Source organism: Aphelocoma coerulescens, chromosome 4A (genome assembly GCF_041296385.1).
Source record: "Aphelocoma coerulescens isolate FSJ_1873_10779 chromosome 4A, UR_Acoe_1.0, whole genome shotgun sequence".
NCBI lineage: Eukaryota > Metazoa > Chordata > Aves > Passeriformes > Corvidae > Aphelocoma > Aphelocoma coerulescens.
In genome coordinates this window covers 1,756,535-1,783,110 of record NC_091018.1, presented here as the reverse complement: position 1 = coordinate 1,783,110, position 26,576 = coordinate 1,756,535, and the positions used below count along the sequence as shown (strand labels likewise).

The 26,576-nt window shown below is 40.5% G+C and overlaps 1 protein-coding gene across 1 annotated transcript in view; it reads left to right on the top strand.

Annotated features, from left to right (window-relative positions):
* The window catches only part of DIAPH2 (diaphanous related formin 2), a 184,436-nt gene extending 175,993 nt beyond the window's left edge, over positions 1-8,443 (top strand). The window contains exon 28 of the mRNA XM_069015023.1: positions 3,827-8,443. Within this exon, the coding sequence (XP_068871124.1) occupies positions 3,827-3,891 (65 nt within the window). The 3' untranslated portion in view covers positions 3,892-8,443. The remainder of the gene's footprint in view (positions 1-3,826) is intronic.
* Positions 8,444-26,576: the final 18,133 nt, after the last annotated feature.

Sequence of the window (26,576 nt, the reverse complement as noted above, 5' to 3'; positions counted from 1 at the left end):
CTGTTCTCCCTGTTTTCTATGGCACTTGCTGCAGTGCTTGGGACTGCATGAGTATTTTTCCTCTGGTTGCTCATGAAAACAAGATGTGTTTCAGTAGGATTTCCTAGTGAACAAGATTTTACATGAATGAAGAAATAAATGTTTGATGTAAAGGCTTTCATTGATTCCCAAAGGCACGGGCCATACAAACTCCCTTACAAGAGTGCATTTCTGTCTCTTTTGCATAGTCAAAACTGTTTCAAAAAGATGAGATTTCAAATATATTATTAATTGCTGAGATAATTTTCAAGGCAAGTCAAACCAGTACCTCCTTTCTCTGAGCACTAAACAGCTTTTATTATTATTGTCAGCTGTGGAAAGGTCAATTCTTTCACCTTGGGGAGGTTATTCAGGAGGGGAAAAAGGAGCCAAGTAAGGTACCAAGCCCAAGGCAGCAGTTTGTAATACATTTATAATTTTAATATCAGGACTGAGAGATAATGATGTAAGAGAACTTTATTTCTTGTTACAGGATAATGTGAATTCCAATCAGGTACCTTTGAGGTATGGTTTTATAGACTCTGTCTTTTCCATTATCAGGTATCTCGGTGTCATGACCAGTCCATTTGACTGCACAACATCTATATTATTATTAGCATTGATTGCTCATAAAAAATAGGGTTTATAATTAGGAGAGCATAAAGTTACTACATGGAAGAGTGGATAAGAAGAAAATGAAATGAAAAAGTGACTTAATCTTAGTACTGCAGTTTGCAAAGTACCATTTATTTTTCTCTATGTTGGTAACAACCACTGAGTTAATAAATCTGTGGCAGCTATTGAGACTTCTCATTTAATAACAGAGCTAATGGAGGAGCATTAAGGAAAGGAGAAATACATTTTGCAGGGTTTATTCCCATCTTGGTACTATGCTGAGTGCAAGACTTGAGCAAGGAATTGTTTTTATAACAAAGTCCATCTATTGCTTCCAGTGGGGGTGCAAAGTTTGCATGGTCACCATTGCAATTCCAGGGTTATGTGTACTAAAAAGGAACTGCTGATTTGATTTCTCAGCATTTAATTTTATATTTTCTTCATTTTCATTTGATCCAGCTGGCTAAAAGACAGAGATGAATTTGTGATACAAAAATCTGCTTTGTTTTCCATTTTAATCCTTCACTGTTCTACCTTTCACTGCTCTAAGAAAAGATCCATTCAGCAGATTGAGAGGCCACTTTTAAGGTCATGTGTTCACTTCAGAGATAGATTATAATGTCTGTAACAGGAGCAGCGTGGGTGTGCCTGCTTGTAAAAGAAATGGACTTCTAAGATTAAAGTGAAAAATAACATTTTCTCCCCTGTGGGTGGGGTTTCCCAGAAGGCCTGGCTGGTACACACAGAACCGTGTTTTCTAGTTGTGTTTGCATGTTTCCAGTGTACACCTGAGCCTTTGGACAATGATTTTTTTACTTCATTTTAACTACTTTTAGCTTACTCTTATTTTCCCTCTCCATCCCCCCATAATACAAGGAAATAGTTTTACCATTTATTGATGTTATAGTTAATTTTATGCCAGAATAGTCAGTCATGTTTAGAAGCCAGACTTGCTTTGTGTTGTATTCAATGTGGTCTGTTACATAAAAAAGGTAAATACAGATGTTGGAGATAACTGAATGTGCATGTGGAAAGTGATATAAATTTAATGATTTTTCAAAATTCTTGCTCAAGTAACTTGAAATATCAGCCCAATCCAGTTTCATCTCTAATATGAAGCCTTTTGTTCTAATTTAACACATATGTATTAAGGAAATACTTTGTTATTACCTGGAGAAGGAAATTATATTGTTTTATGATTTTGTTTTGTGGTTTTGTGTTTTCCCAAACAGTTGTGCAATTACAGGAGAAGTTAAACTGTCACTTGCAGAAAATGTTTGTCTCTACTACGATGGCAAAAAACTGAAAGGAGAAAATAAATTAAAAAAAAAAAAAAACAGAAACAAAACAAAAAACCAAACAACGACAACAAAAAACCCCACCAAAAAGCAACAGTTCTTAGACTTTCTTAATCTGTTTTTAACCTGTATAGTTGATGGGCTTGAAATTTTATCAGGAAATAGTGTGGTGTTGAAGGCACTTGTCCCCACTGAGAGCGGGTATCACTGGACTCTTTAGTCTTGGAGGAGCGCAGCACATTTGAGTTGATGACTTCCCTTCTTTTGTGCTGTAATTGCCAGTGCTTAGTGACACTGCAACCAGTGGAGAGATTTATTCCCATGCAAAACAGATTGACTTAGGGTAATTTGAATACTTTATGCATGGCTAGCTTCATTAGGAAAAGGAGGCAAGGCAGAACTATAAAAAGAACTAATAATCTTGCTAAAGGAGCCGTTAATTCCCCATAGCATTGGAGACACTTCCATTGAGCAGGGGAAAGAGAGGCTGATTTTGCAGAGCCCGTGCAGTCTCCACGGGCAGCCTCTGTTCTTTGTCCAGAAACAGATCACAGAGATGACTTTCTTTGTCTTATTTAATTGCTTGGCCCGTTTCTGGCTTTGCTGGGTTAGAGCAGAGTGTGCAGTGACTGAGGTTGGAAGGGACCTCTGGAGGTCACCTTGGCCACCCACTCTGCTCGGGCTGGTTCTCTTGTCCAGGACAGGGATGGGTATCTCTGAGGATGGAGACCCCACAACCTCCTGGGGCAGCCCATTGCGGTGCCCAGTCCCTTTCCCAGTCAGGAAGAGTTTCCAGATTGTGTTTGTACCCCCAGACGTGTTGTGGTCCCAAGCTCTGTGCCCAAAGCTCAGCGTGGCACTTGCCCAGGGCTGGGCAAGCAGAGGGAGCTGAATCTTTGGGAGAAGCCGAGGAAACCTGAGTGCCTGCAGTGTGCCTGGCAGATGTTTTGCTTCTGAAGTGACTTCTTTATGATATTCCAGCCCTGTGGAAAAGTTCCAGCCGGATTTTGGGACATCCTGGTGCTGCAGCAATGTAGGGACTGAAGTGATGCAGAGCAGCACCTGAACTGGATGTGAGGGAAGAGGATAAGGCAAGGTCAAAAGGAAGCAGCCACCAAAAAAAAAACAAAAAACAAAAAAAAAAAACAAAAAAAAAAAAGAAAAAGTTTGCATGGCAGGAACTCATTGTGAAAAAGAAAGATGCAAACCTGCAGAACTCTAAGTGGGGGTTAATCTTCTGCCCCTTTGTGTGTGTGTGTGTATTCGCTGCTTTAAAATTTTATTGTGAAGGCATTTAGGAGCGTGGCTGGTGATTGTTTTCCTGTGATAGAGACGTATTTATTATTCATTGCAGTAATTATTAAGTAATATTTTATACTAAAAGTTGTTCACATTGCACAGTCAGGAAATGCTTAGGAAGTGGCTGATTTAACTTTCTATTTTTAACTCTGTACCAAATTATAGTGAGCGGTGTTTGGGCTTTTAGACTTGGAGCATCTCCCAGGTTTTCACCACTGCACTGGTCAGAGCATTCCCAGGAAACTGGAAATGTATTTTTCCAGAGATTCTGTGCAGAAATTATTTATAAAATTTGAAAGATTTTTACCCAGAATATTATTTATTGTGTGCTGTTTCCAAGGGGACTGTGTTTCAGGATTCTCCCAATGCCTTTATCACCCAGCTTCTCTGATCAAGAAAGTAATTTATTGCTGATTGCAGAACTCTTGAACTCAGTCTGGCAGCTGCAGTGTGAAACTTCTCTGATCCAGTCTCCTACTTACTTATTTACATATCATTCGGAATGATTTTCAGGGCTGTTTGAAAACCTCTTGACATTGCATTATCCGTGTTTCAAATCTCGTGGTGATTTGTTTTTTCCTCTCTTTTTGTTACAGATAACAAACGAGTAACTTTGGAAAGGTCTCGTTCTCGACACAATGGAGCAATTGCAGCTGTATGATTCTTCTGATGCCAAAGAATTAATGAATTGTTTTATTTACAATGAAATGGATATGCTTTGGGAAGAGTTTATCATCCAAATTGGCAATGATCATAGAGGAATGCTGGTATTGATTAAATGAGATGGTGTAAAAATATGTAATTTTAAAGCTGTTGCTAAAAAAATCCACATACTGTATCTTATTACCCCAACTACCAAGATCTGTAAACAGTGTTAAACAGTAGGGTATATATCTTATTTTCTTACGTTCTTTATATTTTTTTGCCCCCCTTTTTGTTGAAGCTGGCAACTCACATGAAAGGAGTTGGGGATTTCTAGGTTCTGTTTTATATGGGTAAGAAAATACAGTTCTGTTGGAAGAGTACAGCCGTGGATTCCATTTGCAGTTCTGATTTGAACATGAAAGGAAAAAATAATAAAATTGTATGTTAATAAATTCAGAGATGAGCTGGTCTACATTATCAGAATCTTTTTTGTAACCATAAAAAAGCAACACATAGCCCCAGTGAGGTTGCTGAAAACCTTATCTCAGTGTAAAGCCTGGTGGATTCAGCTGTTTTAGCTGCCAGTAGGATATACCACATATCTACACTTTTGGTGATACGATGATGTGTAGTTACTTATCACTGCTAAAAAGAAAAAAAAAATCAAACAGAGCATAGGATTTTTCCAAAATGATATCAAGGGCAGAATATGTTTTTAACTGTATCTAAGGCGGGATTTTTCTAATTGTGCACTTATATATTCTTTATAAAGGTATTTGGGGGAAAATATGATTGTCCTGTTTTGATGATGCTAAAATTCCTGTGTGTAGATTTTTAGAGACAAGCTACATCATGAAGTTTTTCAGAACTGCCTCTGAGTTTTTCCTCCGTTTCTCAGGTAAAATATGTAGCGGGATCGCCACTGGTGGATTTTAGTGCTGAGAGTTTAGCAGCTAACAACAAATTTTCTACCTGGAGCACTGGCTAGCAGTGACCAATGACTGCAGCAGGCTGGTTTTTGGGAAGCTCCTCCCATTCCCCTTTGTGTCCAGGCCCTTGCACTGCAGTTCCTCAGGGGAGCAGCCAGCTGAGCAGCTGACACTTTGTTCTGCCACTGTCCCCGTTGTCCCCAGGGGAATGTCCAGCCTGGCTGGGGTCAGGCCAGGCTGCACCACCCCGTTCACTGAAGGTCCACCTTGATGGGATGGAGGCTTTGAAGTGGAATTCCAGTGGATCTACTGCATAAGTTGCTGAGCTATGATGTTTTTTAAAGAATCAGGATGCTCTGTAGTAGCTGGCACTTGTTCTCAAATTATTAATGCCTGTCACTGACTGGTGAAATTATTATGAATACTTTTGTTGCCTGGTGTTATGGGGAACTTGGGGTTTTTTTTAGTGTTCTGTAAAGACTGTTTGGAAGGTGAGGTGTCACGTGGTTTCTGTGCACACACTGCTTGCTCTGGAGGTTTGCTCCTGGGGCAGTGGATCTTTGCACTACTGCTTGAGCCAAGCATCTTTGTACAGTAGATTTTTTGCTTCTCTGGTGAGATACTCTTAAAACTATCAGACTAGTTTGGGATAAATTCTCACAATTTCAAACTACATATCCAGTTATTGTAGGAAAAGATACAGCTCCTTTTCAATCTAGTATTGAATTTTTTTTTTTTTTTCAGAACTTGTCTTCAAAGAATACAGGGGGTTTGCCCATAGCTCTAAACGTAGGAATACCACTGAAGCCTAGTGAAATGCTTGCTGTCAGCTAAATACTCTCCCTAAACTGTTTGGGGGTTTTAGTAACAAACTGAAGAGTTGTATGGTACTTCAGGAAAAAAAAAAAAAAAAAAAAAAACCAAACAAAAAAAAAAAAAAAGGAAAAAAAGCATGCAACAGGATTCTATCTCCTTGTTTATTAGTAAGAGCTAAAAAGAATTATATCCTGTTTTGTGCAAGGTCAACATCAGCCTTGTATTGAAGCATTGCTTCTTTAAATGGAACTATTAAATTTACAGTTATAAAAATGTGCTTAATGTACAAAGCCAGTTTAAAGGATTAGGTTCATAATGTCTCTATAAATCAATAGTGTCTTAGAATTCCGATTTTGAAATTAGCATTTTGCTGGGGTTTACAAGTATTGGTATAATCTTTATAAGTGAAAACTCAAAAGCTCTCCACAGAATCTTTATACGATAGCAGTAATTATTAGTGCACAAGTTTTTTCATTTCCATGGGTTATATTTGTTTGGAAAGCTCTGTGAAAGCTGGCTGCAGATTTTCAACAACCAAATCTTAGGAAAAAAAGGCAAATCCGAAATAACAACATCATCTGATGCTTCTATTTTACTACTATTTTTTTCATATTTGAAACATTTATATAATTTAATGGACATATCTGTTAGAACAAAAGTGTCTTTCAAAGGAAAACTAGTTTAGAAGATAATTTATGTAAATATAGGGTGCTCGTATTTATGAAGTCTAAAATATTTTCTGAAATTGATGCTGGTCACTTTGTCTTTTGATAGTTTTTCAGTCTATATTAAATTGCAGATATTTTTAATGTTTTTATTATTGATCTAATTTTCAGAGGTGTCACATGTTTATCTAGAAGTGTAGAAGAGTAGCACCTTTTTCAGAAATGCACTTGCCTTATTTTCTAATTTTAAAAAATGAAATATATCAGTTAAATTATATTTGTATTCAAAGTAATCCCAGAAAGAAAATCACTGGAGGGTTCATACATAAATTTCTTGCTAATTATGTTTCACTCTCTGTCCTCTGAGACATTACGTTAACAATATACCAGCACATCTGTTTGCATTCACATTTTACCAGTTACAAGTACTGAGAGAGTTTTTTTAATGATGTTACACTGTTTACATTTCTTAGCTTATTTAAGAGGAAGATAATTTTACCTTTGCGATGAATTGAACTAAATCTCCAAACGTCATGGGAACGAGATGTTTCAGTCATATACAAATATACATATCTGTTGCTGAACTCCTGGCTGTACAGATCAGAAATGTAAAGGCACTGGTCTCCTTTTGCTCCAGTTTTATGCAGTTTACTGAGAAATCAAGTTCAACACGGTCTGTCATGTATGTTTGTCTGTGATTCAGCAGGGAGCCTTTCCCAGCACACCGGTGGTGTTTGTGTTAATCACATCAGGGACCAGAGCTAGAGCCCAGACAGGATCAGTGCCCCACAGTGCACTGGCAAACAGCTCCAGGGAGCATTCCCAGGAGCACTGTTGTCGTTTGTTCTGGTTTTAGCTGACTCTGGTCAGTATGAGAAACGTGATCTAAAATTATCTGTTCTTCTTGAGAATTCAGATACAAGAGCGTTCCCGTAGTTCCCTTCTGTAATATGCAAATAATCATGAATATCTGTATATTTTTGCATTTTTGTGTGTGGTATATGTACTACCTCAGACAAATGCTGTAAAAAACATAGTATTTTCATGGTTTCTATCCAAGCCACAATTCATTAGTAACCTACTTTAAATTCATCCCACAACACCCAAAACTCTGAGAATCTGGCTGAGTTTTAGGTTTGGCTCTGGAAATCCTCCTATAGCTTTTGTTTAGGAAACTTTGCAACGTTCAGCTTTTGCATCCCTCAGGCAAATCCTGCTTTGATGGGTGACTTTAGTCCTTCCTACCCTGAGAATGATCTAGCTAGTAAATATTTAAAGCTGGTAATAGTTCTGTGGGAGCAAACTTACCTATGTATGTAAATTGCTTCTTTTCCATTAAACCAAGGCTTGGCTGAGTTCTACTTTGCTGTTTGCCTTCCAAGTGCTGCAAGGTCGGGCAGGACAAGTGCTCAGCAATGTCCAGCCCACCTCTGATGTGCCATACTGTACTTGCAAGTTACTCATTTTTAAATAAGTATTGTAAGAAACCTCTTCTTCTGCGGTATCTCCACACACGGCCACGCATGCACATAAAATGTAAATAAAAAATTTTTAGAAAAAAATCAAAGCAGATGCAGCCAAATGCCTCAGCTTCAGGTGTCTCCAGGTCACATAGTGCTGTTTTTGTGCTCCAGGGGGGAGTTGTGTGAGCCTGTGCATTCTGCAGTCCTGCAAGCACCCACTGATGTCACTGGGAGAGTGGTAAAGGAGAAGGATTTGTTCTTGGAGTGCTTTTAGCACTGTTTGAGGTGATACATATGCCACAGAATGTGAACAATAACCTATTACAGGTCATTCAGTCTGCTGTCATGAACCATTTGATTTCCCTTTTGGAAGTCATAGGACTCCTGATGCCAAAAAAAAAAAAAAAAAAAAGATAAAAAAAGGTGACAAAACTCATGCATTTCTATTTTTTAAACAGCTCTGTGTTTGTATGTAATGTTTAAAATAGGAATTTGATGAAATCACAGCCTGGCCATTGTTAATCCATGTATTCTGAAAACTGTAATAAAGATATACATAACATGATTCTGGTAGATGCACCAATGTTTTACTTGATTATCATGATTATTTCCTGCTTAGTACCGTCACCTCAAAGCCTGGGTTTGCTGTATAAAATTGTCATGCTGAAATTACATTCCATTTTAGCTTACTGTCACTTCATGGGTTTCTGTCTTTTTTTTCTCTGAGGTGTCAATTATATTTGACTTGAATTTGGGGGAAAAAAAGGTGCCTTTTCCAATGAAGGAGGGCTTTAAAAAACAAATAATCCAAAAATTACATAATTTAAAAAAACCCAACATTAAATCATGGTGATACCATTTAATTTTTACAAAAATGCCAATAAAGGGGAATCATTGAACAAATCTGATGGGTCCATATTTATTTTAAGAGGCTGGATTTCAGTATAGAATTTTTAAGACAGACACACAGTCAGACAGCTATTGTTGATGTTTTCCAAATTATTTAATTCATTCCCAAAATGGTCTTATCAGAACAGAAACTCGACAGACTCTTGCCTTCAAAATTGTGTATTGCACATTAAACAAGTTAATGATGTCACCAGAACAGACTGAACTGCACAACAGTATAGAGAGAGAGCACTGAATCTTACTTAAAATTCTAATTGGATATAACCCTGATGAATATGAGCAGCCATGTTGATACAACCCTCCTTAAGTAACTTTTTATATGTGGAAAAGATGTACCCAGGGAATGTCAAAGGCACCATTTTACTTTTAATTAACTGAATTACAGTTGGAATGCTCTATTTGATACATGAGGAAGCAGTGGAGGTTTATTTTCTTATGGGATCAACATGAAAAAAAAAAAAAAGAAAACTTCTAAATGCCAGCTTGAAATGTAAATTCTGTGATTGTCCTGATTAAGGATAATGTAGTAATGCTGTCCTACATACACCATATTCTTGTTCCTTCTTTTTAGGTAAATGTTTTTGACTTTCTAGTGTGGGAGTCAGGGATTCCCATCATCCTCCTGAAGCTTTTTGCCTTTGGGAGATTGCAGGCGGACTTTGTCCAGAAACAAACAGCAGGTGCCTCCCTGCATGGAAATTGTTTCTGTTCCTCCCACACATGCCTGAGAAATCCTTCCTGAATTTAAGGTTCATGGCAGGGTGTGGTGCTCTGCCTTGGGGACACACTTCCTGCTCACCTTTGGGTGCTTTCTGTAAATCTGAGCTGCACTCCTCCCTCTGTTAGTTCCTCCAGTCATCATCTCAACATTGGCCTTCCCTCACTGTTGCAGAGAAGTCAATAGTGCTGGGCTCTAGTAAAATTATTGAAACATTCAATTGATTCTCTCTGAGTTATTTGATGAGTACTTAATGGCCTTAATTAATCCCATTCATTAGAGATGAAGCTAAGATTAAGAAGTAAAATCCAAATAAGGTGTTGGGGTTTTTTTCGCCTGTGGCCTGTGAGCAAACACTAATTTAGTCCAGTAAATTCAGCAGGTGCTGAAAGGTGTTTATTTGTGTCAGTGAAGTAACGAGGCCAACCAAGAAACCCTTCTGAGGCAGAGGATATTATCTCAGGCCCCATGCTAACAAAATCAGCACTTCTGGCCTCTGTCCCTGCCTGCTGGGGGGAGCTCACTGTGGGGCCAGGTCTGATGAGGACAGAGTGCCCAACTTCGTTCCATTGAAATAATTGATCTCTGTGTCTTAGGGGGCAAACCAGCACAGGAGACTGAAGAGCCCTGTGAGCGCTGATCTGCTTGAGAAGGGCCTGAGTGCTAAAGAAGAAACAGATAAGGCTTGGTGCAACCTAATTCTAATTCTCCACTGCCTTCACACCAGACCCCGTGGCCAGGCCACTGACCTGGAGAAGTGAGTCCTGCCACGCTCAGAAATGGGTGTGTGTTTTAACAGTCCTTGAGAGAACAAGGACATTATCATTGAGAAATAATAATTATATTGTTATTATGTATTATTATTGATAAATAATTACCAGACCAGCAGTTCAGTGGTGGTGGAGATCCATTTCAGGCTGCTGCTGTTTTACACTTTGGTGATGCAAGTACCCTCACGTGGCTCAGAGGACTGTTCCATTTGTGGAAAAAGCTGTTAGTGATCACACTTTCTCTAACATTATTTATCTTCTGGAGCAGTAAAAAGAAAGTTACTACTTTGAAGAGATAACACCGAGAGCCATCAAAAGGTATATATAATATAAGCTACTAATAATGTTGCACATTAAAGAAATAGCATTTTAACTGCACCTCAGCTTGATTCCACACCCATTCTGTGAAGTTCTTTTATCTAAGTGGTGTGGGACAGGTCAGCTTAGAGAGCAGCAGTAACTGCAGATTAAAACCCAACAGAATAAATAAAAACACCTAATGGGAATTCAGTGACTGAATTCCCTGCCAGGAAGAAAAATGAGATAGCAAAGGCAAAAAGTAGTGACAAATCTGCAAAAAGTCCTTTGCACTTCATGTAATGAGTACTAAAAGCAAGCAGAAAAGAAAAGAGGCAAATTTGCCCACGCGTGTTTGGCACTGTGTGTGACAGATTCTGCAGCTGCTCTGTTACACTGCAGTGAAGTTGTGGGGTTCTGAAAGCTGTGGTAACATGGAATGGCCGAGCAAAAATGGTGCCTCCAGAAATATGTCAAAATTCTGTTAAGCCAAGAAAGATCTAATTTAATCATAGGCAGTGTATGTGTAAGTGCAACACGTATTTTACCTGGAACTAATTGGAATCTCTTCAAAAAGCTGTACTTTTAATCTCTACCTGTGGAAGTGCTGATGATATTTCAGGAGAGAGAGGAGCTCGCCCTGCTCTGAGCTCTCTGCCCATTGAACAGCCTTTGGTGCAGAGCTTTTAGAACATGAGAATAAGCTGATAATGATTGCAATGGTGACTTTTTAAATTTTAGAGTTTTAGCCCATCACAGGATCTTGTTGCCAGCTGGGAATAAAGCTTAAGGCATAAAAGCAGCACTGCAATACAAGCCAGTAGTCACAGCATCATCAGGTCTAAATAAATGTTTTACTCCCTGCTTATGAAAGGGTGAAATTCAAAAGTGTCAGCTGGTGGGGTTAGACAGTTTCTACAGTTCTGATAAAGCTGTTGAGATTTTTTCCCCCACAAAGTAGTCAGAGAGGATTTGAGATGCTTGAGATGTTTTTAGCTGTATCCTTTTAGTTTTCCTTTTGTTCTGAGAAAAATTGCTGATGTAGGACATCTCACCATCAAATGAAAAGCAGAAAAAAATGGCAATGAATTATTATAGCTGAGAAACATTCAGGGGAAAACTCTCCAAGTGGCAAATGTGAAGGATGTGGAAGGAGGTGACACTGACAGGTCTGTAGCTTCTGGGGTCCTCCTCGTTGCCCTTCTTGAAAACCCGGACAACATTCACCACCTTCCAGTCAGCTGGGACCTCCTTGGATTCCCAAGACTGCTCAAAAATCACTGAGTTTAGCAATGACATCAGCAGCTCTTTGAGGATTCTTGGATAAATCCCATCAGGCTCCATGGATTTGTAGGGATCCAGCTGGAGCAGCACATCCTGCACAATTTCAGGGTCGGATGGAAGTTGATCATTCTCTGCTCAGGGCACTGAGACCCCAGATGAAATACAGCAAACACACATTTTGTTACGATCCTCATGTGTGATTCAAGGTAAAAATCCTCGTTGATTCCCTTTAGATGCACAAGTTTGTCACTGGGGCAGGGCTGCTGTGATGATGGGCAAGTGTCTGTCACACACACAACAGGTTGGACCACGTTAATGCCTTCTGTGTTCATTGGCTCTGGCCACCATTCCTCAAAAGCAGGAGGAAGTTCTGAAGCCTGAATGCTGAAATGTGATTATGTTATGATGGAATGCAGCTTATTCAGCAATGCTGTAATTAATAAGGTAATGAGGGTAATTTGTAGCCTCCTATGACCTACTGGAACCAGCAGCTTAAATAATGAGTTAGGAAACAAAACCCTACCTCACGAGCTGGTAAACACAAAAGCACATCAATTTTTGTTAAATAGTGATAAGATAAGAAATGTAGCTTGTATAATTTATACAGAGCCTTAATTAGTTCATATTTGGGTCTTTAGGTCTTGTTAATATGCTAAGCCAGACATCCAAAATGCTCCTCAGTTTATGATTAGAGCAGTTACCTGGCTTTTTACAGTCATGTTTATGTGTGCTGGAGTCAGTCATCTGCAGGTTATGCACATTAAGCCTGGCTCTGCTGATTGCAGCCTGACACTTTCAAAGTCAATGAAATAATGGCAGCTTTTCTGTGGACTTCAGGATCAACACCCATCTCTGTGCTGAATTACAGTTACCCATATCTGCATCTTTAATGAGGTAAGTTGTCCATCAAAAGCTAAGGTTTTTCATACCACAATTTCCCCCAAACCTTCTGCAAATGCCCACATAAATATTTAAATTTATGTAAGCTTTGATCCTTGAAGCATTATTGTGAGTTTTTTTTAAAGAATGGGTAGTATCAATTGTATGTGTATATTAAAATTTTCCTTGCTTCTTTAGCACCCTTTGCATACTGGTAGAGTATTTGTTGGTTTATGACATTAATGTTCTCATCTCATTATTTCCTAGAAGTAGCTGGCTGATTCCCTGCCTTTAAATACTCATAATCTGAAACTTAAAAGGACACTTAATTGTGGTATCAGGTGGTTAAAAATTATTTTAGAAATTGTTTTTCACAAAACTGGGCATGGATTCTGTTTGGAAGAAAGCATTTCCAAGTATCTCGTTCCTGTGAGTTTAACCAGACATGATGGAAGCGCCTTGTGAATCATCCACATTCTGTTTGCACAGTGCAGGCACACAACAACAGTGAGTAATCTGCAGTCATTCACAACAGCATAACTTAATAATCACTTTATTACAGCATTCCTACTCAACTGGATATTTAAAGCATACACTGGTAGAAAAGAGCTCTCTCCAGTTGAGGAGAGTGGGAGACAAGCATCTGACTTTTGAATAGTGAAGGATCAACAAAAGGAGGAAGCGGGATGGTGATAATCAGCTGTCAGTCTGAGCTCTCAATCATGCTGGCAAAAATATCTCAAGGAACTTCATGATTTACACATTTGGAAATGTTGTTGGAAAGCAGCATTTGGTATAACACATAATGCCAGGAAGGACAGAAAGAAGTAATGAGGAAGAACAAAATACATCCAAAACAGTGTAACAAAGTGATTTCTGAAAGCTGGTGTTTCACAAAGCAATGAAAATACAGAAATGCCTCAAAGAGAAAACATGGGAGTGGTGGCACAAGAGAGGCAAAGTCTGCTGTGTTAAGGAGGAAGGGAGCAGGCTCAGAGCATATGGTGAGTTTTATCATCCAACACAAGGTGTTGCTCAGCTCTCATCCTTCAGCCTGCAGTGGGAAGTGCCAGAATGTTTGTCCATGGGGTTAACGCTGCTGCACAGCCCGTGAGAGGTGCCAGTGGGGAGGGCAAAAGGGCAGGGGTTAATTCACTCACTCAGCCAGAACTGCCTTCCAGATGTCTCAATTGCATTTTTCAAACAGTAACCATTCTTTTCCTGCCTGCTGAGATTTGGTGGCCATCCTCAGCACTGCACTAACAAAATTCAGTCCCCACCTCTAAAGTGGAGTGTTCTCTTCAGAGATCACTTAGGAGCCGCCATAAGCTTAGAAAACGAGTTTCTCTAACACAGTACTTTCCTTTACCATATAAAAAGATGGAGTTAATTTAGAGGATGTTTCCCAACTATAAGGTGGAATTAGATACCTAACTTTTAAAAATCTGGAATCAGAAGAAACTGTTTTGCCAGTGCAATATTTCTGTATTTATTGCAAGACTCCCATACCTGCTGAAGTGAGGGGGCTTAGTGCTTTTTTCACTTGGAGTTTTTCCAGACTATGATAGTCATAAACCGGAGTAGACACAAGTTACAGGAGGGGACAAGAACATAGCTGTGCTAAATAATTCAGCAGAAACTATTTCAGGTGCTTCTGGGGCCTTTTTGCATCTGCCTTCCTATTTTCTTCCTAAATCATTTCATTTTGGTAATCTTACTTTTACAGCAGCAGCCATTTAAAGAAGCACTAAATCACAGGCGGTATAATCCCTTTTACACAAAGGAACAATTTAAAAAGGATAAACTTCATTTTTCTGGGTTTCAGTGAACTCTGTCAGGGAAGTGTTGTCTTTTGCCATTCATTCAGTCCTGTGTTTGCCTTGAGCTCACCATGTGTTTTGCTCTGTGAAATCTGAATGTTCCTCATTCCTGCATTTGGCAAAGGACTGACACAGGAGATAAAAGGTCTCTTGATCTGTTCCCCTGTGTGGCCCAACAAGTGATTCAGACTTGCAGCTACTTATCTGTGAGCCACACAGGCTCCAGTCTGAGGGTCAGGCATGGCTTCCTGGGAAGCAAAATCTAAAACACCAAATGCAAAGTAAAGAGAACCTGGAGGGCGACAACAATGCATCTGTTGAACGCCAGCTCTGATGTCTCGGTCTGGTTGGAATGTTAGAAAATTTTGGCCTTTGAATAGGACTCATTTATGCATATCATTAAGATATCTGATAGAAAGGTTATACCAGTTTAATTTTAGGCATTGCAAACTGCTAGGATTATTCACTACCCAGGATTTTGCTGTTGCTCACTAATTGCCCCATTACTGGCTTTCAGTTTGAGCCAGACTGATGAAGGCTGTTGCAGTGAGGAGAGGTGCATTGATCAGGGGAGATGGGGACTGAAGGAGATGAGCAGGGGAAGCCTTTAATGTAAATTCCTCTCTATAGCAAAACTATATTTTTACATGTAGTTCCTTGTATAATCAAGGAAGCAAATTATATAAAACATAGATCTTTGATCATGAAGATATTTTCCATGCAAAGTATGTTACTTTTCCTACATTAATATACTGTTTGCTCCTAATGAAGGCAGAGCCTGCAATTTTTGTTACAATCCAGTACCAACACAGTCATAATTTTCTTTCATTTTGATTTTAATCAGATTTCTTTCATGGGGGATCAGTTGCAGGTGCCTGAGTTTAGAAAGGAGCAGATGTGAAAGAGCAGATACTATCTGACGGCTGATTTAAACCAAAAGGTTTCTGTTGAACCTTAGATATTTTTCACCTGTGAAGCCAATTTTCCTTTCACTGTGTGTTTTGTGCAGTGTTCTTTCAGCTGGTTTGTGCCTCTCCACACCATTTCAGTTGCCGTTGTGGGGGCTGCCCTTCGCAGAGCAGAAAATTGAAGTTCTCAGTGGCCGTCTCCATTTTCCATCTGGAAAAGCAAGGAATGTCCAAGAGAATGGGTAGGAGAGTTTTCTAAAGACACAAAATTCAGCAAACTGGAACAGAGAGAGGAGGTTCTCCCAGTTTTCACAGCAGCAGCCTCTTCACTCCTACAGGAGTCCCCCAAGGAAGCCCTGTGTGCCAGGATGAGCTGTTAAACATTCTTCACTTCTCTGCTCCTTGGAAAATGGCTCTTACCTGAGCTACCCACTTGAACAAGGTTCCCTCTCTGCTGGACTTCTCATCCATGTGCCTTCCTGTGTTTCTTCCTCTGTGAGCTGACAGTCTTTTGCAGTGCAAGTGGTTTTTTTTTTTCTTCCTCACTCTCCAGAATCATTTTGTGAGTTTGTTCCAGTGAACAGAAGCAGTTTTATGGACATCTCTTGAGGAGGCAGCATTGCCCGGGAAAGACTGACAGAAGTGCCATTAGGTTATTGATGCAGCATGCTAGGAAATGGAATATTGAGTCCTGGATGTGGAGGGCTTTTTCCTTAGTGCAGGGTAAATATGTGTGGAGGGATGAGGGGATGTGTGCTGCTCTGTCAGGGAGCAGTGACAAGGATTGCATCCATTACTGGTGCGAGGGTGAAAGAAGCAGAGGTTTGTATTCCTCAGAAGACATTGCTTGTCCTGGCAAAATGTAAATACATCAATCTATAACCCCCAGCAGTGTGTGATGTGAATAATTATTTTGGCCCCAGTTCATTTTTGGTGCATTTTAGCAGTGGTGGAATTAAAATCCAATCTGATGACTACTGGTTTTTCTCTCCCCCAGAGGAGACAGGCCCCTGCCTGGCTGAATGTCCTTCCCAGAGAACCTTCTGAGCAGAAATGAACCTCGTTCTGTGGGTGTCAGAGTTAAAGGGATCTAAACCCACCATCTCTGAGGTGCTGGGTTCACACCTAAAGCTGGGCCCAGCCTTCCTGCGAGATGACAACACAGATATCCAGCACAGAGGCTGATTTAAAAGTTTTCCATGTAGCTGGTAGCTGGTTGCAATTTAGAATATGAGTTGCTATACTGAGATGCTGAAAGCTGTAAACAGTATTTGCATTTTGTTATGAATGTTTTGCATAACTTTAGGGATGTTTTCTTTATCCCCAAGTGGGTCTGTTTTGAGCCCATAATGTACTGTGAAGTTCCAGGAACAGAAAAATTTGTTGAGCGCCAACAGGCCAGTATCACAGCAGACGTAACCGTGTTCAAGCAAAGAGTGTTTTGCATCAAATATGTGTATATATTTGCATTTTTGATGCAAAAATCTACTTAATCGGCACTGCAAATGGAGCCCATAACTGAGGCAGTGCAGAATTCTATGAAATTGAAAAGTTCTGTGTAATTTCTGGAAAACAAAGTCTATTTTGCACAGCTCTAACTATAGCTAATATTTAAACCAATTTAATCATCGGTGAACTAACATGGCAGAAGTACGCCGAGCTTCTTTATCACTGTAAGTTTTTCATGTCCCTAGCTCTGTGGAGTGTGCTTTTTTTAACATTTCTTAATTAAACGTTTATCCTATTTAATTGCTAGGAAAAGAAAAAAGTGCAGAAAGATTGAGATCTGAATTTTAAACATCCTCATTTTAGGTGTGTTGATTTTTGTTCTCAGTTTTGGATGCTTCGGGGAATCTCAGCCCACAAGATCCCTCTGGAAAGCCAGAGGTGTTGCAGTTATTCATCCCTGTCAGTCGTTGTGTCACAGTCAAAGTGCCTGTTCCAGAGCTTGCTTTGGAAGTGCACTCTGTGATTACTGCCCAGAGATGATTAAGAATTCCAGAGTTTTATTCCCAAAATCCTGACTTTTGAAAACACTCTTTTATCCAGAATGAGTTCTGTTTTCTAGTGCTTGGGAGTCACCATAAATTGGCCTTCTGAGTTGGGTATTACCTGGAAAAGGGAGTGACCTCCATCCCAAAGCAGCTTTTAATCCAGTTAATTGTTATTACCAGCTGTTAATTCTATCTTATGCAATAATAAGATATGTATCACATAATTTATTTCCTATGCAATTCTCCTTGCTCATGATGACTGGTATTTTTTTTAGTGAACAAGTGTCTCCACTATCCAAATTCCACCGCATGTTCAGTCTTACCAGAAGACTGATTGTACCATGCAAGCTAAACTGGGATTTTATAGCCAGTGCCAAGCTCATCTCCCTGAGCTGAGGAGGTTAAATAGGTGTGTGGAAACTGGCCAGGACTCCTCCTGCAGGTGGGTGATTACCAGTTTTCTCTTCTGGCCGACACAAAGAATTTTTTGCTTGGGCTCACCAAAAGGGAAAAAAAAAAAAAAAAAAATAATCCCCATTTTTTGAAACATGTTTGTAAAGAACCCTGAATTTCAAACCTGTAATTTTGAGTCAGTAGCGTGGTCGGTTTTTGTCTTTCTTGCATTTATATTATTAAATTAAAAGGAGATCCTTCTTTCACAGACTAAGAGAGAACTACTTTGTCCTTCTATTAGCAGAATTTCTTCTGTCAAGGCTTAAGACATACTGTAAATCCTGTAACTGTGTTAATACATTTTGAGCTCTGTGCTGTGATTGCAGGGGCTGCATTTCTAAACAATGTCATTAGCCTGAACAGGGAATCTCAGTCAAATGTCAGGATCTTGTCTGTAAGGTATTTCCACTCTTAAGTGTAGTGCAGAATGTCACTGTCATTCCAATTAGTGCAGCTGATTGGTATTAAATGTGTTGTATTTGACATACTGCAATATTTTGCTTCAAGCCAGACATTTTGTTCAACACACAGAAACACCACATAATAGCAGCAGACATTAAGGCTCGTGGCAGGCAGGACCTCTAAGAATTGTCAAATAGAGGAAACCAACTTTCTAACTTTTGCAGTGTTTCAGCTCTGTTTGTTGCAATGATAGTGACACATATTTCAGGACAGTACAGAGAAGTAAACCACACCTTTTACATTTGTGTGTTCCTGGTGTGCTGGGCAGTAATATTAATTTACTTTTCCACATAAGGACTTTCATTTTTAACACATAACTCATTTGGCATTGTACATTCCTTGCCTAGGAAATTGAGAGGATAAAATTTCAAGTAAGATTCTTAATGTTAGTCCCCCTCTTCTTAAGTGGCTTCTAAATTGGTCTGGTAAGGCTCTGGATCCCAAGGTCTGTCACTGTGGTGGAGCAGTTCTCCTTCCCTGCATGGATTATCAGTTTCTGTGCTGCGTTTGTCCTGTCAGCTGGAGAACAGCCACAGAATCACAGAATCCATCAAGTCCATCAATCAGAGACCATCCAGTCCAACTCCTGACCCTCCACAGTCATCCCAGGAATCCCACCCCGTGCCTGAGAGCGCTGTCCAAATGTTGAGAGGGAAACATTGGCACAGCAGTGTCAATCCTTAGGCTGAGGGGCATTGCAAGGGATTTCCTTTGCTCAAGGCTGAGAGTGCAGGGAGAGAATCCTGAGCTCTGGGCAGGTGGTGTTTGGCCTGATCGTTGCCTTGTCCCAGCTGGCACCAGGGTCTCCATCCTTCTGTCTGACAGTGGTCAAATCCTCAGCTCTCAAACACACCTTGGGTGCCTTAGGGGAAAATACTCAGTGAAGAATTTGAGGAGCCAATGGTTTGCAGAGACATCTGCAGGCTTGTTTGCAGTTTTGTAAGAGATGTTAAAGTCTGGATGGACTGGAGGCTGAGCTGCTCTGTTGTCTGCCATTATAGGCCACGCAAATTAAACGTAAATGCTGGCAAGGCACTGGGGAAGAAATGGCAGCAGAGCAGGAACCCTCCATCAGCAGTGCCTGTTTCTATGTAAATAGCCCTTACTCTGTCTGCCTGTCAGTCAAACATCCTCCACTAGATTCACATTTATGTATGCCTAACTTAACATTTTACCTTGCTGCAGTGCACTTGTATTGAAAACCAAGGCTCAGCTCGTGCGTTTGATATTGGGAGATGCAGTAATAGCAGGAGAGGACAGCTGCTGAACCAAAGGAACTCCTCACCCAAGTAAACACAGCTTTTCTTCCCACATTAACACAGCAGTGTAATTACACTGATAACGGGACAACTGTCAGGTTTTCATCTGCATGACAGATTTGTTGGGATCCCTTTCAGGCACAAACCTGGGAACCATTTCCATTACAGGGAGCCAGCAAGGGTCAGGAATTCCTTGGTAACAGAAAAGTATTCTGAAGCAGAATGATAGCAGTTTGAGGGATGGGAGAAAAGGAAGGTATTACATATTGAGGATATTTATGTAAAGGTATTTGTAAAAATAGTCCCAGAAAAAGCACCTTTCCATGTCTTGAATGTCACAAGAGGAAATTTTCAGAGGATACATTGCAATCTCTTTCAATAACTCCTGTAATGTTATTTATTACACTGGCATTTGGGGAATTATTATTTTTGTTTTCACTTGCTGTGACTTTCAAAACATGATGGTACTATCCACATATTCAATCAATAACACGACATTCTCAGGCATCATTTCTCTGGGATCCAGTGATGGCCAGAATTTCAACCATCATCTTGAAATACCAACAGAGGACTGTTGTGTCAGGGGAAGCATCAGTTCCCTCTTCTCAAAAGTGCAAACCAAACTAGTACATGGCACAGACCAGTCCTTTAGGAGACTTGGCTCAAATTAGAACCCAGAAAAGGTTCTCATAGTTCAAAATTAGTTTTTAAAATGTTCTGAATAGAACAGAAAAAGATCTTAAAAGCTGCAGAGCTTTTTCTCCCCACGAAAAGGTACAACTATTGCTACCATATTTGTCTGGGTCTAACAGCTGCTAACAACTAAAATTAACTAGAAAATTGAAAAGGGGAAAGGAATACTCTCAGTCTGGAAGGACAGTACACGCCTGAAAAGATTTTAATGCACTTTTAAGTGCACAGAAAAGGCTTTCCCAGTGCAGACATTGAACCTGTGATGTCTGAGCCTTGCTTTCAGGCTCAGCTGTTATCTGTGCAGCAGTGGCACCAACAACAATCGCTGTAAGAGCAGCCAGGGGCTGGGCTCCCTTGCTGGAGCTGTGTTTCTGGTGCTTGCAGAGTTTTTTGTTTGCAATCCATTTCACCAGGGTGAGGTTGGTCAGAGGCCAGGGGAGAGAAGGAGCTGGGGAGCACTGGGGGGTATTTTCACAGTTCAGTGTTACTGCTACCACTACAAAGGAAACATAAAATTGTTTAATGGTGCCAGGAGACTCCAGTGAAAGTGAGAAATCTAAGGCAGACAAGTAATCATCCTTCTGGGAGAAGGAAGAGTTCCCTGCCCAGTGGAACCCAGGAATATGAGGGTTATGGCTTCTGTTGGTCCCTCCAACTACGAGGGGTATGGATTGGAAGAACCAGCAGGAGCACAGGGAGATTAAAGCAAACAAAACCCTTCATGCAGCTGTTCCAGAGCTTTTAATGGAAGTGATATGTGGATGGAACAGAGCTGCACCAGGAGCTGCTGTAATAGGGGTAATATATCCTGTGGATAAGCATAACAAAACATCTTACAGAAAGCATGCATGGTCCTTGGTGATTTTATGCTATAGCTTTATGGACTTTTCATATGAATATGTATTAAATCTAGCATATTAAATATATGTCTAATTACTTGTATTTTTAGTGGCTGTTGACAGAATTTATTCCAGCAGCTCTCTTTACTCACGTATGAGAGAAGAGACTCTATTATCTACTGCTTGCAAAGTCTACATCTGTTTTTGTTCCATTCTGCTGCCATGCAGCTTTAGTACTGCGAGTAGGAGTTACTTCATTCTGTCAGAACACATCATCATCCCAGGTTAATTCAGAACTTCCCTTCTTTCTCTCAGCATTACCCTTTTACATCCATTGCTTCCTTTGTTTTGGGTCACTGGGCCAGGCTTTCTGTCTTGTTATCAGAGTTTTACAGTTCACAGTCTGAAACCCCTCCAGTTCTTAACAGATGCTGCAGGCAGGAGATGTTTAACCACTGGTGCTGCACAGGTAAACAGAGCCATCGTGGCAGAAGGTGAAGAATTGCATTCCCAAACAGAAATGGCACAGTGAGATGTTTTACTAAGGCTCATCTTACAATTACCTGAGGTTTAGAAAAACTACAGTGTCCCTTTCCTTTGTTTGCCTTCAGTTGTCTCTGGGATTTCAGTCCCACTGCCTTTGGAGGCTCTAAGCAGATGCAGCAGGTAACTGATACTGCTCTAAATACTGCTCTGGGCAGAACTGTGTATCAGGCCCTCCTGTTCATCAGTCTGAGCAGAATTATGGTGACTGTAAAGTCCTGACCTTTTGGTCTAATACAGACTTTATCCAACTAAATCTCTTCTGTAGAAGACCACTCCAAATCTTGACATCAGACCTGAAGCCTGCTAAATCTATAGGGATCTTGACAAATCTAAGATCCAGGGAGAATTTATAGCTGAAAGTGTTCCTAATGCTAGGACAAGGGATCCATTGTTTTTGTAGAAATAAATGTGTCGGCACAGTTTGGTGTAGCTTCATCAGAAACAGGGGTAGGAGCTCCTTCCCAAAGGATGCAAAATGTCCAAAGCAGTTCCCCTCTTGACATCACTTTTTCACCAAATTTCCCCTCTGTCATCCTAGTCCCTGTATTTTTCCTTTCGTTTTTTAACTTCATTTTACCCTAAATGTCAACAGAAGTGAAACCTAAAATGTGGGTTTGTGGACAAATCTCTAGAAGTAGGGATAATTCCAGAGAAACTGGAACTCAGATGTCAACCAGTTTTCATTATTATTCCATATGTAACATTTCTGTCATCAGTTACTCTCCAAGCATGTTCGGCAGGAGACGTTCACCACGTGTTTCTATAAAGTTTAGCCAAGCTACATCCTGAGCAGAGCCTGTGGACCATTAATAAACCGTGAGTAAATAGTGGTAATAAGTACCAAGGATCTTTCAGGGCTGCCCTTCCCTGGTGGCAGAGCTCAGCTGTGGTTCAGAACCTCCTGGTAAACGGGACTGGTGGAACACAGGAAGTGAAACACGGCAAACATCTGGGGAGCACTGGGCTGCTGAGCTGCTTGACGTGGTCCTTGCATCTGCATTTCATAGAAGAGTAGAAATGGTTACTTGGCAAGTTGGATGCAAGAGGTAATTAGAACTGTATCCCCCTGGGATTTCATAAGCTTGAGAAGTGAGTGACAGAACTTTGCATTTCCACTTCATGTATTCAAATATAGCTGAGAATTGCCATCACCTCTTTAGTGGTCTGATCTGTACAAACTAGAAAATATGAAAACCTTCAGGATCCAGTCAGATCCTGACTCATCACTCTCTGCCAGGGCTGCTTTCTGATGGATAAATAAGCCAGCAAGCAGACACAGCCTGAGATTCAAGAGACCTGGATGCAATTTGTGGTGCTGTAGCCTCATCTGTGACCTCAGAGCTGGGTACAGAGGCTCTCTGGGTGTGCTGCAACCTGGTGCTGCGAGATCAACAGCTCTGAGGTGAGAAAATTCCCTCCTGTGCCATGAGAGGAATTAGGAAATGGAATTTGCAGTAGCACAAGGAAGGGACTTCCACATTAGTCAATAGAAAATTATGAAGAGGAGGGTGTATATTAAAAGGTAAATTCCATGTGAGTTTAGGAGCCTAATCCTGGTTTGAGGTTATATATTTTAGACCAGGACCTTGGAGTTGAATTGCTGTGTCATATGTCTCATTAATCATCACTGTTCTCTCTTAATACCCATCTAAACAAAGATGTATTTCTGCTTCCTGCTATCTCCTTTCATATAACCTCATGGCCCAATCGTTTTCTCAGGCTGGGGAAATAATCTTCCCAGAAGCAGGAGGTAGCATTATCCTGGCTCTGTGTTAGCATTCCTCAGAGTACTCCAGGCTCATGCTCGTGTTTCCCACTCCATGGAATATATTTATTCAACACCTTTTTTTTTTCCTTGCTGCAAAATGTACAGACAATCCTTTCAACTGTTGAACTGCTGTATTACAAGAGGCCCCAACTAACTGCTTTTACTCTGGCAAGCTGCTGTGCTTGCTGAGTTTCCTGCAGAGCATGATAATGCATGTAAAGCATGGCCAGGAAAAGCCCACTGGGAAGTGCTGCATCCAAGGGACACACAGCAGAATGGGTTTGGATATGATGCCTGTGCTGAGCCTCTCAGCCCAGAAAGAGGCAGCCTTGAGTGTGAGTTCCTTGCAAAGATGAGGAAATGTAGAATTTTACACACTGCAGACACCCCAGTGAGCACCAGTGTTTTGAAGATAGATAAAATAAAAGTTTGAATTTTAAGTATATGGACTATGACAGATTTGTTTCTGATTTATTTGCTGGTGATGTTACAGTCAGAGAAAACAAAGCTTATGCCATTGTGGCAGTGCTGCATCTCTTCCATAAATAATCTGGAAGTGTTCAAGGCCAGGCTGGATGGGACTTAAGCAGCCTGATGTAGTGGAAGGAGGCTGTGTCCACAAAAGGGGGTTTGCACTAGGGGACCTTTAAGGTTCCTGCCAATCCCACCCACTCTGTGATTCCAGGAACTTCAAACTCTTCTTGTGCATCCACTCTGCCACCTTTCACATTTGTCATCTATGGGAAAAATGTGAAATTTAGCCACATTTTTTGAAGTTGAGCTTGGTCTCCTATTTCCCAGATTTTTGTTATAGCATCTCTAGAAAAAGGATGGAGGAAAAAGAAGAAAGGGTTTACTGTTTGTCCTGAGCATTCTGAGTAAAAGAGAGCAGCCACAGCAGGGCCATGCTTAGCTCACTGTCCATTTTCCAGTTCTCTGTCTATTGTTCCATTAAATCTTTAATGCAAAAGCTTCATATGCTTATCTGCTTGATTAAGTATACACTATCTTCTTTCATCTTCATCATTAAACTGACAGTAATTACACCAAATTGAATGCATGACCTCTGAGCCTTTGCCCCAGCAAGTTACCAGAGAAGGACTGGTTATCCTCTAATCCACTTTCATCAAAGTTACAAAGATTTAGTTCCCCCAATACAGAGATAGTGATTCACATCAGAAAAAAAGGTGCAGATAATTGCCATTTATTACCTGCAATACAAATCAGGTCTGAATCCTCTATCTGTGCTGGCATGAAAAATAACCACTACTCAGTGGAGCGAAAGGTGGTGACCCACCAGCTAATGAAGTGTCAAAATGAAGCCAGCAAAAAGGATTGACTTTCAAAGTCAATGAAATGGACAAGGAAAAATAAAATGGTAAATAGTTTATTGGTTTTCTGGGATTCCTTATTTTTTTATTTACTCTTGTTAATTCAGGCCTGCAGAACAGGCTCATCTAAACCCAACCATTTTTGTTGGAAACTGTATCATGTTGACAAAGCTTAAAAATATAGGCAACCCCCAATATTATTCAAATAGAGAGCTCTTCTACTTTTCTGCTTCTGTCAGATTACACATTTCAGATAGACCTCACTGTCTCCTGGATGAAGTCAGACAGCCCTGCTCCTGTGGAATCAGCCCCCAGACTTTGACAGGCTGTGGTGTTACTGCAGGAAAACCCACTTCTGCTTTGTTTGTCTGGAAGGGAATGAAGTCAGACCCTGTTTGTTTTTAGCACAACAAACAGGAATAAACATCACTCAGACCACTTCTCAGGTAAATGGCTACATCTGTATTTAACATTTTGACCTAGATGTAATTGGCTCTAATCAGTCACTAATTGCTTTCAATTTAAACATACATCAGAACTAGTAAAGTGCTGTTCTTCCAAATATTTCTCTGATAGAGCAGCTTTTATTGGAATTATTCCACGAGAAGCTATAGTGTCACAGGTCAACATCTAGGCTACTTTTCAAGAATACAAAAGAATGAAAGTTTATTGGCTTTATCTGGAAACGATTTCTGTGAGCTGCTACAAAAGTTTTGTTTGCTACATGACAATTTACCACTTTAGTTCCTAACTTGCATCAGTTGGCACATAATGAGATCAAGTGAGAGCTCAGCCTTAAGCTGTCTGTCTGTCAGCATATTATCTGCTCTGCCATGGAATAGGAGCAGCAGAGCAGCTTGGATAAATCAGCTTTTGCAGTTGTCATTCCCTGCTATATGGGGACTTTATGTTAGAAATACATTGTCTAGATTAGGCATGGATTGATAGCTGTGCTCTTCAGGAATGATGAAGAAATATCAGGGATGATCATTATCCACAGAGGCAGCTCCTTCCAGCCAGTCGCTGCTTCACGTTCCATGGGAATAACTTTTCTCCATCTCCTTCCACAGAGCTGAGCTCACGTGAGAGGTGGTGAAAAATTACATCTGTGAGTGCTTTTGTACCGAGCTGAGAGCTGCTGGAACAGAATCCCTGAAAGCTCTGCAGTGGCTGGACACAGTTCCTTACCAGGCTTAAGGGAACAAGAAGGCAGCATCAGATTTCATTCAGCAGGAAGCAGAAGGAAAGGGTTTAAGAAAAAAAGAAGAGAATGAAATTCAGTCTCTGCAAAGCAGAGTGAAATGCTGAACGTGTCGCAGGACTGGAGCAAAGGTTGGAATTGGAATGGTAAATACTGTACAAATCTCAGCCCCAATTTCAATCCCAGTGCATATCAGAGCAAATCGAGGCTGCTGTGGTTTAAATGGTGGCAGTCACACACAGTGCAGTGTGGAGACCTCTCATTTCTGTGTTGGCTGTGGCAGTGCTGCACAGAGTGCAGGGGCACTGCCCGGCCCGGGAGCCCAGCAGCCCCCAGGTAACACTGGCCAGGAATCGTGTGAGCCATGGTGTGTGGGCTCTCCTTTGAATTTTCATAACTTTTCTGTCACAGCACTTCATTCTTTGTAGAAAAGACAGAGAAAAAAATCTATTAAAATATATTTCTCTTAACCTTAAAGGTGTTTCATATTGGCACTTTCTAGTTTATCTTGGTCCATCAGAGCAGATCTTGTACCGTCTCCCTTTCCAGCTGTCCTGCCTTGAACCCTTCTGTCTGAAGAGCTGGAATTAAAGAACTTCTGTTCTTTTGACCTCCTAATGTAGAAAACAAAAGCCCTGACAAGTTTGTCTGCAGTGAAGGGTGCTGATGGTGAGGATGTATTAGATAACTAATGCTG